This window comes from Euphorbia lathyris, chromosome 2 (genome assembly GCF_963576675.1).
Source record: "Euphorbia lathyris chromosome 2, ddEupLath1.1, whole genome shotgun sequence".
In the NCBI taxonomy this organism is placed as follows: Eukaryota; Viridiplantae; Streptophyta; class Magnoliopsida; order Malpighiales; family Euphorbiaceae; genus Euphorbia; species Euphorbia lathyris.
The window spans coordinates 37,793,363-37,809,231 of NC_088911.1; the positions used below are offsets into that span (position 1 = coordinate 37,793,363).

The 15,869-nt window shown below is 41.2% G+C and overlaps 1 protein-coding gene and 1 non-coding gene across 2 annotated transcripts; both read right to left on the reverse strand.

Moving 5' to 3' along the window:
• Positions 1-1,096: 1,096 nt before the first annotated feature.
• LOC136217823 (putative pentatricopeptide repeat-containing protein At1g26500) lies at positions 1,097-3,231 on the reverse strand. Its single transcript, XM_066004488.1, has one exon. It carries the CDS (start codon positions 3,059-3,061, stop codon positions 1,541-1,543), a length of 1,521 nt encoding a protein of 506 aa, XP_065860560.1. The 5' UTR covers positions 3,062-3,231; the 3' UTR covers positions 1,097-1,540.
• An 86-nt stretch (positions 3,232-3,317) lies between these two features.
• TRNAA-UGC (transfer RNA alanine (anticodon UGC)) lies at positions 3,318-3,390 on the reverse strand. The gene has a single exon. It is a non-coding gene; the product is annotated as a tRNA-Ala (tRNA).
• Positions 3,391-15,869: the final 12,479 nt, after the last annotated feature.

A 15,869-nucleotide genomic window follows, 5' to 3' on the forward strand; every position in this document is an offset into this window, starting at 1 on the left:
TACAAATCAATTTTATCATCTATGTCTTCAATTTCAATTTTGTTTCTTAGTATTTAATATAGTATCTTCAAATTTATATTAGTTATATTATTTAGAAAATAATTTTAATTCTTATATTCTTCCAACACAATAAGTATATTGTTCCAACAGAATAGTTATATTGTTCTAACAGAATATTGCAACACATAGTGCTGAAAGGTAAAAGTAAAAAGTGCTCAGAAAATTATCAAAAAAATTCTAAAATATGTAAAACATTATTTTAAGAAACTTTAATTCTTGGATCAAAACGAGATTTCTTACGGTTTTGACCCAATAAATTATTGAAGAATGTAAAATGGATAAAATTAAGGAAATTGTTTTATTGGTACTAAACTGTAAGAAATCCTGATTTGACCCAAGAATTAAAGTTTCTTAAAATAATGTGTTATATTTTCTGGAATATTTTGAGAATTTTCTGGGTACTTTCTGTTTTCTCGCCGAAAAATGCTCACCTAATCGCCAGATTCCGTTGATTTGGGACTAAACCGTAAGGAATCTCACTTTGAGTCAAGAATTAAAATTTCTCAGAATGATGGTTTACATTTTCTGGGATTTTTTGAAAATTTTCTAGAGATTTTGTTTCTCACAGAAAAACAAATCGTCGGATGCTATTGACCGGAAATTTTTTTACCTGAGCTTCTAGGATCTTAAAATGACCGTCTAATTAAGACGAGTCCAACGGTATAAAAGTTTTTGAAAAATGAGGTTGGAAAAGTCGGGAAAATGCATTTTAAAGAAAAAAAATAAAACAATTTTCTCTTTCCTTTTATTTACAAAATTGCCACATTCCCCTGTTTAATTACAAATTTGGTCCTTGTCACACCATAAGAAATGTGTCACACCTGATCTCTCCTCTATATAAATACATATATATATATATATTAAATGGTGTCCGCTATAGTTACTTTGTTTATATATATATATATATATATATATATATATATATATATATATAAAGAGTATTATGGATAATTCCTAAATTAAAAAATCTAAATATGTAAAATGTTGCGTAATATGTCTTAATATATAAACAAACCTTCAATTTGGCCCAGTTTTATAATTTACCCTACAAAAATAATTGATCCATTAAGACTTAATCAATTAAAAATGAATTGATTAAGGGTCTAAGTATACATTTAATCTTTGTTTAAATGGAAATCATTTTGCCAATCGCAACTCCCATGAAGGGAGTCGAAGTTGCAATATGAAAAAAAAAAGATTTTGTGTAGCACCGCGAGGCTCTCGGCAGAATCAGAATGAGGGCCAAATACTTGGGGGTCAATAGACCCAAACTTAGTAATTGAGGGATTAAGAACAAGGGACCCAATCCTGTATCTGATTTGCAGATTCTGGAAATAACAGAATTACCGCCCGAATGTACATATTCGGCGTCGGAAAGTTACATCAGCAAATATAATTATTGTTATTTTCTTCCCGGAATCAGGGGTTGAATTCGGCCCTACCGGAAGTTTGCCATGTTAAGCAAACAAATATTAGAATTTTATGGGTGAGCTGCTCTATTTCTCCGCCTCTCCCTAGTAGCCATTTTCTCTCCATACCTCTGCAATATATCAGCCAAATCAACCATTCCTGCCTCCCTCAATTTCTTCCCAATCTCTTCAAACATAACCACACCTTCCTCACTTGAAAAATAATGCAAAAACTTATTATAATCAAATCTATCCACTTCAACACCACCCTTTATGCTCCTCTCCACATACTTACTAGCATCTAATGATCTCCCTGCCTTGACCAAACCACCAACAAATATTGTATCAAAATTCACAATTGGGTCTCTTTCTTTCCTCCCTCTCTTCCCCAGATGCCCTTGCAACAGCATTATATATGTGTGCATTATAGGTTCACATCCTCTCTTTATCATCTCCCTAAAAACTTGTGTAGCTTCACTTGCTCTTCTCAATTTCAATAGCCCTTTAATCAAACCATGGTATACACTTATATCTGGATTCTCAATCCCTTCCATAACTCTATATGATTCATTGACTCTCCCTCTTGATAGAAGTCCATATAGAAGATGCCCCAAAGTTACATTATCAGGTTCTATTTTTCTCTCAAGCATTTCGTCGAACACCATCTTTGCTTGTGAGATTTTCCCCTTTTTGCACATCCAATTGATTACAAGGCTGTATGTAGATAGCCCCAAATCATCCATTCTGTTCACTCTCATTGTATGAAACACCTTCAAAGCTTCATCATACTCGTTTCTTTTGAAAAATGTCTCCATCATTTTCTCAAACACATCGATTCCGGGCTCGGATCCTTCATCCACCATTAAATTCCAGATCTTTGAAGCTTCAATCATATTTCCCACATCACAAAACCCTTTGATTAACAATCCATAAGTGACACCATTAGGTTTAATCGACTCTTTCAATCTCAATACCACAAACTTCGCCTCATCAACGAGTTTGTTACCTTTACACAAACTCTCCACAACCTTGTTTAACCTCTCCACGCTGTAATCACACCCATAATCATTCATCAAGTGAAAAAATTCGACGCATTTTTTCAGCTCTCTGGCTGAAGCTAAAGTATTCAAAGCAAGGAGAAAAGTTTTGTCGTTAACTAATCGGAGTTTGCCCATTTGATGAACGGTGGTCCAGAATAGATCGATGTTTCGTGATTTTGATATGACGTCTAGCAATTTGTTGAAAGAGACGGAGGTGTGGGAGAAATGCGGGTTAGGTGTTTGATGTGTGTACTGAAAGAAGCGATAAACGGGACGCCAAGAGGAATGGAACTTGTTGCATACTTGGAGGAAGAATTCGTGGGTGATTTGGGGATCGAACGATGAAAGTTTGGAGTGGAGATTAGAGTCCGGTGAATTTTGCTGTTGATAAAGGATTGTGCAGACGCGGAGAAGGTGATCTGGGTTAATTGGGGATGGAAAAGATTGTTGTTGCTGATCGGAGGCGGAGGTGGTTAGTAGACGGAGGTGGAGATGGCGGTGGAAAAGGGAGTTAAGGGAGGGTTTGTTGAACGATAAACGTCGGAGTAACATGACGGTTCTCAGAGTCGGGGAAGAGATGGAGAGGGCAAGAGTGGAACAAGATAATGGATTTTAATTTCAAAAGGAAAAAATGGCTGAAAAACAAAAATTTTAGAGATGCAGGGGATCGAGCGCTCTACCATTTGAGCTACATCCCCATTAATGTTGTAGGAATCTGAAAATATATAAGAGGCTACATCCCCATTAATGTTGTAGGAATCTGAAAATATATAAGAGGTAATTTGTTGGATTTGACAAGAGAAAAAAATGGAGATGCAGGGAATCGAACCCTGTACCTCTCGCATGCAAAGTGAGCACTCTACCATTTGAGCTACATCCCCATGTTTTAATAAGCAGAAATATATAATATATGTAGTGTATCTATGTCGTTTCATTATATCACAAGATGGCTATTTTATTTTATGTTTTTAATGAGGATTACAACAACAACAAAGCCTTAGTCCCGAAATAATTCGGAGTCGGTTAACATGAACCATCATATAAAACCGTGAAATCAAGTCGTGTCAGCGATACAAATTCGCTCCCTCCACTCCATCCTATCCACTACCATATTTTCCTCAATTCTGAGTAAACTCACATCACTCTCGATCACCCTCCTCCAAGTTTGCTTAGGTCTTCCCCTACCCCTCACCACTACATCCCTTTGCCACTCTTCGGTTCTCCTAACCGGCGCATCAAGCGCTCTACGTCTCACATGACCAAACCACCTTAGTCGGTTTTCTCTCATTTTTTATTATATGATTTTGAGGTTTATATACGCTTGTTTATTTTTATACTATTATTTATGAATTCTTGACAAAATATCTTAAGTTATCTTTATTTTTATATATAAGAGAGATATTGGCCCTGTTTGGTAAAGAGCGTTTTGGGATAAAAAGAGCGGTTTTGACCAACTTTAGCGGTTTGACCACTGAAACCGCTGATTGGAGTGTTTGGTGGAAAGAGGTTTAGGAGAGAGTTTTGGGATGAAAACGCTAATTTAGAAAAAGCTCCTTTTATGAGCTTTTTCAATTAGTGTTTTGCAATATTAAAATTAATGGACTTCTTTAACCCCTAATAGATAGACTTCTCCTCCAATATTAAAAAAAGAAATGCCAAACCGCTATTATCAATCAGCTAATTTTTACCAAACAGGTCTACACAAACAGCTAATGTAATCAGCTAACAACTAACAGCTAATTCCCAAACAGGACCATTGTGCAAACAATCTTATAACTAAATCATAACAAATAATAAATAGGTCTAATACATTCTCAGCTCTTTGAACTTGTCTAAAATAGTAAATTGGCTCCTTGAACTTTGCAAGTATCTTACCAGTTCCTTAAAGTTGCTTATTTCATATCACCAGCTTCCTAAACTTATCCATAAAAAATAGATTAGCTTCCTGAATTTTGCAAGTGTCTCACCAACTCCTCAAACTTGCTTCTTCTGTAACAACTAAATAAAAAAAACCATAATACTAACTTTCGATCCTCACTCATTCAATCTCTCAAACCTGCAATACTAACTCTTATAATAGGTTGAAAGCTAAAAGAAGCGAAAAAAATTATATCTCGAATAGATGAAGACGTATTTTTAGAATTTAGGTTTAATAAATTTTTGTATTTATTTGTTACAGAATAAGCAAGTTTAGGGAGTTGGTGAGACACTTACAAAGTTCAGGGAGCTAATCTACGTCTATGGACAAGTTTAGGGAGTTGGTGATACGAAATAAGCAAATTTAAAGAACTAGTGAGATATTTGCAAAGTTCAGAGAGCCAATCTATTATTTTGGACAAATTTAGGGAGCTAGTAATATATTAGGCTTAGTAAGTAAGAAGAGAAAAGATTTGTTTTTGCATGAAAACCGCACTAATAAATGTACTAATGATAGATCTCATATTATAATAATCTAATAAATTTTATTAATTTTCATGAAAAAACTTTAAATACATATAAAAAGAAGGCATTCTAGCTTCTCTCTCTCAGATCTGTTGTCATGGTGAAGAATTTTTATGAAGATGGAGAATTTTGAGATCTATCTTCTCTCTCTCAGATCTATTTCTCTCTTTTAGATCTATCTCCTCTCTTTCAGATCTCTCTTCTCTCTCTAAAACACAGGATCAATTTTATAACTCAATTTTCTCTCTCTCTCTCTCTCTCAATTAGTTATAACTAAATTAACTATAACTAATAGTAGAATTTAAGAAAAGTAAATCTCTCTCTCTCTCTCTCTCGGCGATGACCAAGGCGATCGTGAAGGTTAAGGGGGATGGGTCGGTGAAGGCAGGCGGCTGGCCTGTGTCGGATCTGGTGGTGGCGGGGCGCGGGCGGGGCAATGGCTCCGGGATCGATGAGGCGTGGGCGGCGGCGGATGATGGGAGATCCGAGGGATCTCCTCGGGGGAGGAGGCGGAGCAGCGGGATTCGGAGGGATCGGTCGAGGGATAGGAGTAGATCGGAGTGGGTGGATGGTGGGGAGGCAGATTCGGCGGTTTCGACGGGGGGTGCTAGGGGTGCGTCGGTGCCGTTGGGGGCTTCTAGGGATGCGGCGGCCGATCGGGGGCTGGAAGGTGTTGGTGCCGCGGCCGCGGCCTTGGACTCGTTTTTCGCGGAGGGACGCGCGTATGATTCCGGAGTTAGAGGGCCGCTTCCGGTGCTTGGGCCACAGGGAGTACCGGCCGTCTCTCCCCAGCAGGATGAGCATGCCGTGCGACTTTCGTTGGCCGCGCAGGCCGTGCTGGCCGCGCAAGCCGCACAGACTACGCAAGCCGCTCAAGCGGAAGTTTCCGTGGATTTGGGAGGCCCCTCCTGGAGGGATAAGTTGCTAGGGGTGTCAAAGGAGGATCCCATGATGGAGGTGGATGCTTTTGAGAATGATTCCGGGGATTTTCTCTCTGATTCCGATTCTGAGGATGGAGAGCCTGATAACCCGCTGTGTCCTAGGATCCGGCTGTCCTCAGATGACAAGCGGGTCATGAGATCGAAGTGGAAATTGGCGTTAATCGTCACTGTGTTGGAGAAAAGGATCAGTTTCAATTATTTTGCCCAGAGGATCCAGGCTCAATGGGCAAAGAAAGGAAAGGTTACTATCACAGACCTTGAAAATGACTATTATGTCATTAAATTCACAAGGGCTGAGGATTTCAATGCTGTTGTGAATGGTGGTCCGTATATTATCTCCAATCATGTGTTGGCTCTGAGACCTTGGGTCCCAAATTTTGATCCCCATGATTGCTCTGTTAACAGGATCCTTACTTGGGTTAGGTTCCCGGGCCTACCTCTTGAATACTACAGTGATAGGTTCCTGAACAAGATTGGTAGCCTTATTGGGAAAGTCCACCATGTTGATAAGACTACCATTGGGGCAGTGAGAGGCAAGTTTGCCAGGGTCTGTATCGATATTGATCTCGCTAAGCCTCTTCTTTCTCAGTTCTGTACTCAAAACAAGGTCTATCATATTGAATATGAAGGTATACACAACATCTGCTATGAATGTGGTATGTTTGGCCATACCCTTGAGGGTTGTCCTAAGAGGAGGAAGGACGTGGAGGAGTTGGTGCAACCTATCATAGGCGAAGCTGAGAAGAGTCAAGGGGAAGTAAGGAGCTTTGGCCCATGGATGCTTGCCAAGAGGCCAGTGAGAAGGAAGCCACGGGCTAATGTTAATGCTAATCATTCACCAGATATCAGTACGAAGATGACTACTCTCCAGATTGCTCCTGAGATCAAGGTCAGACCCCCGGATATTAAGAAGGGGATTGAGACTGGAGTGGACTCAGCTTCGGGTTCCGGGTCAAGGTTCGGTGTTTTGTCTATGGAGGAAGATCAAGACTCGGATCCTTCTGATAAGCAGATTGATTTAAGCATGCCTGGTCTAGAGTCGGTAGAGCATGCCTCTAGTCTGGGTAATTCTATTAATCCTCTCTTTGTCTCTAATGCTTCTGCTAAAGGCAAAGAGATTCCCCAGTCTATCCTGTCAGCTGGGAAGGGTTTGAGTAGGGAGGCGAGTACTCTACATCCTCCTGTTGATGCTCCTATTGGTAAGACTATAGGAGTGAGTAAGTTAAACATGAAGAATCCCAAAGGGAAACCTAAAAAGAACCTTCATGGTTTGAATTCTTTGGATAAAAGGGGTCCTTCTGGGACCGCCTCTAGGCTCTCCGGAGCCCCAAACAAATACCTGATCTAGGGTTTGGGCCTGCGTCTGTAGTCTCCCCCTCTGATGGACTTCTTCGTTTGGAATGTTAGAGGTGCGGCGAGCAAGGCTACCCGCATTCATGTCAATGATCTCATTAAACAGTTTAACCCTTCCTGCTTTGTCCTTCTTGAGACCAAGGTTAGTGGAGCCAAAGCAGATGAGGTGGTTAGAAAGTTTAAGAATTGGAATTGCGTCAGGTCGGAGGCTACTGGCCGGGCAGGGGGGATTTGGCTCTTTTGGAAGCCAGGTCAAGTCAATATTGATATTGTTACTATGGACAGTCAATTCATCCATAGTAAGGTGTGTTACCCGGGTAATAAACCCTTCTTTATTACCTTCGTCTATGCTGATCCTGTTTCGACTAACCGAAGAAGGCTGTGGGAGATCCTTCATTCTTTTAGCTCTAACATGGTGGAGGCGTGGTTGGTTGCCGGGGATTTTAATGACATTGCCCTCTTGAGTGATCAGAGAGGAGGGGGTAATCATTATGTGAACCGGTGTCTTAATCATAAGCAAAGTATGGATATGTGCGGGCTTTCGGACCTGGGTGCTGCTGGCCACAAATTTACCTGGAAAAGGAATAGTGTGTTTGTTAGGTTGGATAAGGTGTACGCTAATGTTGCAGCGATTTATAGGTTTTCTGAGGTCAAGGTACTTAATCTCCCTTTCCGTCACTCAGACCATTGCCCTATCCTCATTAATTTGGTCAAAGGAAATCGGCTGAAAGGTAATAGACCTTTTAGGTATCTGGTGGCTTGGGAGTCTCACCCCGAGTTTAAGGATTTCGTTAAAAGCAATTGGCATCCCCACTCTGATGTTCTCCTCGCTACTGAGGAATTCAGGAGGAATGTGGCTGTTTGGAATAAAAATACTTTTGGTCATATTATCAGGAGGAAGAACAAACTCTTGAGGAGAATGGAAGGTGTTCAGCGTTGCTTGGAGGTTCGTTTTGATCATAGCCTGAATGGTCACCTAAGAGCTCTTCAGAACGAGTTGGAAGCTGTGCTTAGACATGAAGAGCTTCTGTGGTTCCAGAAATCTAGGAAGGCTTGGATTCAAGACGGGGACCGGAATACCAGGTTTTTCCACCTCTCAACGATCATTAGGAGACAGCGAAATAGGATCGAGGCTATTAAAGACGCCAGTGGTGAGTGGATTTTTGAGGAGGAGGACATTCGGCGCCTTGCCCTTGATTTCTACAAGGACCTGTTCAGAGAGGAAGCTGTGGACCTAGAGAGTGCCCACTCTGGCATTTCCTTTCCTCGTTTGGGGGAGGATGCTATTAATAATGCTTTCCATCCCATTGAGCTTAAAGAGATTGATCTGGCCTTCTCCAGCATCGGTTCCACTAAGGCTCCTGGTATTGATGGTATCCCCGCTAGTTTCTATCATAAACACTGGGACACTGTTAAAGAGGGTATATACAGCTTTGTGTTAGGTGTCTTTGGTGGTTCGAACGATATCAGTTTGGTTAATAAAACCCTCCTTGTCTTGATTCCTAAGGTTGCCAAGCCGTCTTCCTTTCTCCAGATGAGACCCATCAGTCTTTGTAATGTCTTGTATAAAGCTATTACTAAGATTGTGGCTAATAGAATCCGGAAGATCCTTCCGGATATTATCAGCCAAAATCAAGGGAGCTTTGTTCCTGGAAGACAATTGATGGATAACGTTGTTATTGCCCAGGAGGTTGTCCATTCTATGAAGATTAAGAAAGGCAAGAAAGGGATCGTGGCTCTCAAGCTGGATCTGGAGAAAGCCTATGATAGGTTGAACTGGAGCTTTCTTCTGGATAGTTTAGCCAAAGCTGGTATCCCGGAGAACTGGAGGAATTTGATTGGAAAGTGTATCTCCTCTCCTGTTTTCCAGGTTATGATCAATGGGGATATGTCGGATGAGTTCTCTCCATCCAGGGGTATTCGTCAAGGGGATCCTATGAGCCCATTCCTTTTTGTTATTGCCATGGAAAGATTGTCTCACCTGATCCAAGAGGCGGTGAGCAAAGGGACTCTCCACCCTGTTTCCATCAACAGACATTGCCCCCCTGTTACCCATTTACTCTTTGCTGATGATGTCATGCTTTTTGTGGAGGGTAATGAGGAACAAATTAAGGCTGTGATGGATATCCTCGACTGCTTTTGTGAGGCTTCTGGCCAGAAGATTAACATCCATAAATCCCGTATGCTTTGTTCCAAGAATATGGATAATAGCTTGTGTAGAAGACTGAGTGAGATGTCTGGCATTCCCCTGACTCAATCGTTTGGGAAATACCTTGGGGTCCCTCTTCATAGTGACAGGGTGTCCAAAGCCTCTTTTAAAGACATTTTGGACAAATCTAACGGTTTGTGTGCTAGCTGGAAAGCTAATTCTCTTTCACTTGCAGGTCGCCTTACTTTAATCCAGTCTATCAACTGCGCTGCTCCAAATCACATCATGCAAGCCTGTAAGCTCCCTGAGCCGGTCCTCAACGACCTTGATAAAATTAATCGGCGTTTTCTGTGGGGAGAGTCTGGGGATGGGAGGAAGATTCACCTGGTCCCTTGGAAGGAAGCCTGCCAGCCTAAGAGCAGGGGGGGTCTTGGTATAAGGCAAGCTAAGGACAATAATAAAGTCCTGTTAATGAAGCTTCTTTGGAGAATGTGGCAATCCCCCTCCTCCCTTTGGGTTCGTCTTCTGTGCGGCAAGTATAGGAAAGATAGAATCTTTGGTGGCCCGAAGGAGAGGGTTGTCAGCTGTTCCTTCCTCTGGAAAGGGCTTAGTGCTGTTTTTGCTGAGTTCTGTACGGGGATTGGCTTGGAGGTGGGTAATGGGAGATCCATTAGTTTCTGGTATGACACCTGGATTGGTGACAAACCGTTGATTGAGGTGTGCATCGCCCCTCCGCCGAATGATCTCCTCTCCTGGAGAATTGCTGATGTGGTGGACTCGGAGGGAGACTGGATCTGGTCTAAGTTCGACTCCTTTCTTAGCCTGGAGACCCTCCTTAATATTAGAGGTGTGAAGATTAGTAATCAGGAGGAGGATAAGGACAGACACTGCTGGGCCTTGACTAATAATGGTTCTTATTCTTGCAAATCGGCCTATGAAGCTTTTACCCCTAATAGGGCTGATCCTCCTTTGGAAATTTGGAAGTCCATTTGGGCCCTCAAAGTCCCCTACCGCATTAGGAGTTTCCTATGGCTGGGAGTCAAAGACAGGCTCCTCACGAATGCAGATAGACACAGAAGGCACTTGGCTGTATCTGGTGCCTGTAGCAGATGCAGCGGCCATGTGGAAACCTTGTGCCATGCTTTGAGGGATTGCCCGAATAGTAGAAAGGTTTGGGAAGGGGTCCTTCCTCACCACATCCTTCCTTCCTTTATGGGGTTCTCTGATATTGACTGGTTCTCTGAAGGCGTTAATGGGAATTTGTTGGCCAGTATGGAGCACGGGGCTATTCTCTTCGCTATTATTTGTCACCAAATGTGGAAATGGAGGAATGAAGAGTTATTTGCTGAGAAGACTGTCTTTATTCCTGACCTCCGGTTTTACTTCTCGAAAAAACTCTCTGTTATTACAAAGAGTTTTGAAGGAGAGCCCCTGGTTCACCCCTCCCCGGTTAAAGAGGTCCAGTTAGTTGGTTGGAGGAAGCCCAGGGAAGGGGTTGTCAAGTTGAATACGGATGGCTCCTGCCTTAGTAATGGCAGAATTGCTGCTGGTGGAGTTCTTCGGGATGCTGGTGGCGCCTGGCTGGCTGGGTTTACCCATAACTTAGGTACGGGCTCCTCCTTTACTGCAGAGCTCTGGGGGATCTTGTCTGGCATTAAACTCGCCATTCGCATGGGTGTTAAAAGACTTTCGGTGGAGTCTGACAATTTGGAGGCTATCAACAGGATTTCGGATAGACAGACTGTTTGTCTTAAGAGTCAGAATCTCATTAAAGCCATCTTGAGGCTTCGTCCTGCCTTCGATTCTCTTACCTTCTCCCATATTTATAGGGAGCAAAACCGCGTGGCGGATCGCTTGGCAGCTGCTGGGCATGGGGGGATGTTAGGTGTTTCTACCCTTTCCGTTCCTCCTTCTTTTCTGTTACCTTCTCTTCTTGAGGATAGGATTGGGGTCAGTCTTCCTAGACTGATCTCGGGTTAGGTTTTTTTTGTTTGTTTTTTTTCTTCCCTTCTTACCAAAAAAAAAAAAAGAAGGCATTCTATCTATTTGGGTCCATAAACTAAAGTTTTAAAATCAATTAGGATCCCAAACTATCAAAATCATCATCAGGTCTTTGAATTAAGCAAAAATCATCAATTAAGTTTTTATTCTATCCTAAAATAAAAAAACTGTGACTATTTAATATAAACTGTAATAATCTCTCTGTTAGTTCAAAATGAGTTCAGAGAAAATGATCTGAAATTGTTTTACAAAATGATTTCTGATAAGGCCTTAATTGATGATTTTTTGTTAGGGATCTGATTAATGATTTTGATAGTTTATTATAATTGATATTAGAACCTTAGTTTAGGAAGCCAAATAGATATTACACCTAAAAAATAGAGTAATAATTAAGAATGATAGTTAGTGTCAAAACCTTTATTACGAGTGTTGGTCCCGTGTGATTAGTTCCAAGGGGGGGGGGGGTTAGGAACTAATATAACTTTTTCGTTTAATTGTATGCTGACTTAGTTATTTTGCGAGTTTGTCAACTCAGCTTTTGGTCAGCTTGGCCAGATATGCTATAAGACAGCTTTGGTCAGATATTGACTAAAGCTGTTTTATTTATAAGTTAGATATTGACACTCTTGGAGGTCAGCTTCTAACTCAGCACTTGAAATTACTCAGAGTCAACTTTAAACAATTTTATATGCTGAGTAAACTTCACACACAACACATGCACATATATATATATTGAGAGAGAGTTTAGAGATTACTCAGTATCACTTATCCTGGTTCGGCCTCTCCGCCTACGTCCAGTCCCCAGAGTCTTTCGGGCTTTTAGAATCCAATACTGAGCTCTTTAAAGGTAGAGCACAAACCAATTACAAGGCAGTTGAATATGCAAGAGTACCTTCCTCTATTCGTCTACTCAACTCCTACTAAGTGCTACAACCCAGCACCTAGATTTCTCTACCACTGAATGTTTACAACCAAACACTCAGCACAACACTCTCAATTTTACAATTGATAAACACTTGTTCCTTTTCAAATAAAGAACACTTTAGAAGATTACAAGTAATCACTCTAGCATTTACACAAGGAATAGAAGATGGGTGTAAGATGTCTTTTTGTATCTAAGTGCTTTTGTATCTTTTCTCTCTTGTATTTTTCTTTTTGTAAATCGGCCATGATCCAAGAAGTTTGATTGTCCTTAAATAGGGAAAATCTGTGATGGATCATTTTGAAATGATGTAGCCGTTGATGTTAAAACGGCTCTTTTAGGGGACAGATTCTGGTCAGCTTCAGATTGTTCCGGCCATTCCCTTCCTCTGCATTCCTTCAGACGTCAGGCTTGTCTTCTTGCGTCTGGCTTGTCTTTTTGTGTCAGTTGTCCTTTACCAATAATCCATTGACCCATACATCTCGAAATGTGTCTTCTGTGTATTTCCAAGGATTCAATTATTGGTGCAGAGGGGCGGTAATCATTGTCTTTTAGCAAATGACTTTTTCATGTTGTCCTGAAGAATCACTCAGCTTCTACTGCGTAAATCATTGTCATCGGCAATTTCAAAGCTGAGTATATTTTTAGTCAGCTCAGCTTCGTGAGACAGTTGTTGTGGGCGTGTATGTCTTTGTCTTTTGATGCTAAGTTTGATTCCACTCAGCTTGATACTTTAGGCTTCTATGTTGACCTCTTCCTGTCTTACTTTTTATATTTATCTTTATTTATATTTATACTCAACATTGAACAAACGGATTAGTACAATTAAAATAAAGCACTTAAATTTAATTGTCTCTTAATCATGGATGATTTTGTCAAATCAAAATCTTGTGGAAAGGTGTTTCAACAAACTCCCCCATTTTGATGTTGGCAAAATGCATAATTATGGAACTCAGTTTTGAAATTCCCCATGATTGATTTATTTTTCATATTTCTGAAATTTCTCCCCCGTAAGGGTTGCATCTGTTAATTTACCTCTTAAACCTTCCAAGATTTTATTTTGAGACAAACTAAGGATGTGTGTACTGACTAGACTTAGTTCTAATTTATTTTGAGTCTAGGTCAGCTTTCAGAAATGCTTGAATACTCAGTTTGATTCACTCGTTATTATATATACTGAGTATCAGTTTGTTCAATTTGCTTATGTTAATGAGTATTGACAAGCATGGCATTTGATCAGAATGAAAAACACCGTTCATTGGAACAAGGAATAAAACATACAAATGCACAATACTTGAAGTGCAAAATACTTGTGCCCACACAAAAAAAAAGTCATAAAAAAGAATTTTCACTAGAGTCTCTCTTTTTAATCTCTCTTCTTAAGCCTTGCCTTTTCTTTTCTCATTCTACTGCCTTACCCTTTCCTTTCACTTTGCTTCCTAATACACCTGTCTTTTGTTGAGTTCCAGCTTGAGTTCTCTCCCCCGTTTTGCCAGCATCGGGTTTATAGACAAAGGTGTCATTTCTTGCAGCTGAGGATAGAACATTGGAATAGCGTTGTAAACGCTTCGTGCTCTCACTCAAGCCATCTATCACAGGAACGCAATCATCTCGAACGTTTCGAGGAACGGGGATGGACCCAATGATCAGGTTGATAATACACTCATGGGACTTACTAAGCCAAGTAATGGAGCTGGTAATCTGAGCAAAGGATTGATGATACATCTTCAATAGGGCAGAATCATAGAAGATGCATTGAGCATTGTCATAGCGAATGGCCTGCATGTGAAAGTTTATCATTGATGGGGTCAACATCCATCTGAGCTTTGTTGACACTGAGAAGACTCACGGCTTCACTGAGTTGATCAATTGTACATTGAGAAGTGGAGGAAACAAGCTCTCGTGTACATGTGAGATCGGCAGTCAGCTTGGCAAAGCATCCCTGCAACTCAGCAGATGTGGCATACTCAGGATTGGCCGTTGTCCCAAGGTTGGGTAGTTCTGTTCTCAGTTTGGCAAATTGTTGATCTAACTCAGCCGAAGTTGCATATCCTGGATTAAGGGCAGAGAGATTGTTGATTTTACCTTCAAGGGAGTTCATGTGGTTTATCATCAGAAGGAATAGCTCAGTCAGCTTGGCAATGTGATCTTACTTAGGTTGCTGTGATTGGACGGTGGTCACAATACTGATAAGATCCTTGAGTCCCTTAATTTCCGTGAGAGTTGAGTGATGGCAGAGATATTTGTTGACTCGGGATGAGCAGACCTAGCAGCATCAGAAGTGGTGAACTCCTGGAGAAGAGATTGAGCCGTTTCAATGATGCGACGGCCAGACTGAGTTGCACTAAGATATGCATGTTGCTCAATGGAAGTTGGCTCAGACGTAGGAATGGAGGTGGAGCTGGATGGTGGTGGAGTTGGCTGCTTACTAGCTTGAGTAATTGGGGCTTGATGAGGTGCAGTACCAGGATGTTGAGGTTGAACAGGTGGATCCATAGCTTTCTCCCCATGTTGAGTGGCTGGATCTTCGAGCTCTTGCTCGGCAGGATTTGGATTTTGTGGAGTCTTGGCATGTTCCTCAGTGCGAGTAACAGAGGCTTGATTTTGCTCCGATTCCTTGGGAGGAGACTCAACATGGTGGGAAAAATACTCAAACTGGATATTGGATGGATCCGTAGTTTGCTCCAAAGAGGGAGAATCTGCCAAGAGATCAATGAGAGGAGTTTTGACAGCTTTCTTTTTCAGTCTTCTGAGGGACTTAGTTTTTGGAGGTGACGGGTCAGTTTGAACATCTATATCCTTAACCTCGGCCTCAACATTCAGATCCTCTCTTTGATGTTCCTCTTCTTCTTGTTCAACATGTGCCTCCTGATTTTGCTCAATATTATCCTGCTTAGCATGATCTTTTTCTTCAGCATTAAGCTGAGTATCAACCTGTCTTTGTTCTTCTCCTTCATCAGCTTGCTCAACTGGAGTTTTCTCAAGATCAATCCCAATGTTCTGAGTGCAGTGAGATTTGGGTGTCATAACCCAATCAATTGGATCAGCTTCAACAACTTTCAACCCAGAATTTCTATTTTTCTTCCTCAGAGGTTGTTCTGGGGATTCTTCACTTTCTTCCTCGGGTTCAGCTTGCCCTTTCCTTTTCTCTGCTGACTTAGGTGTAACCTGAGGTAGGTCAGCATCAATATTCTTTCCTCTGGTCATAGCCCTCTTCTTCCTGGGCACAGTTTCAATATCCTTTGCACAAGTGGCAAGTGTCTTTCTCTTCTTCTTTGCCTTAGGGGAATCGGCAGGAACTTCCTCTGGTTCAACTTCTGGCTCAGCATCATCTGCTGCTAGCTCAGTTTCAATTTCTTGCTCAGCATCGTTTTCTTCCTCATTTTCCTCAGCATCTTCAAATCCCTTTAAAGGTTGGTTAAATAACAACCCAAATAACAGAGCCGCAGTTATTTCTGATCCCCGAACCCTTAGTCTCAGAGATTGTCTCGATCTTGTGATCTTCGAGTATTTTGGAGATTAGAGAACCTAGTCGAAGTTTCTTACCTCTAC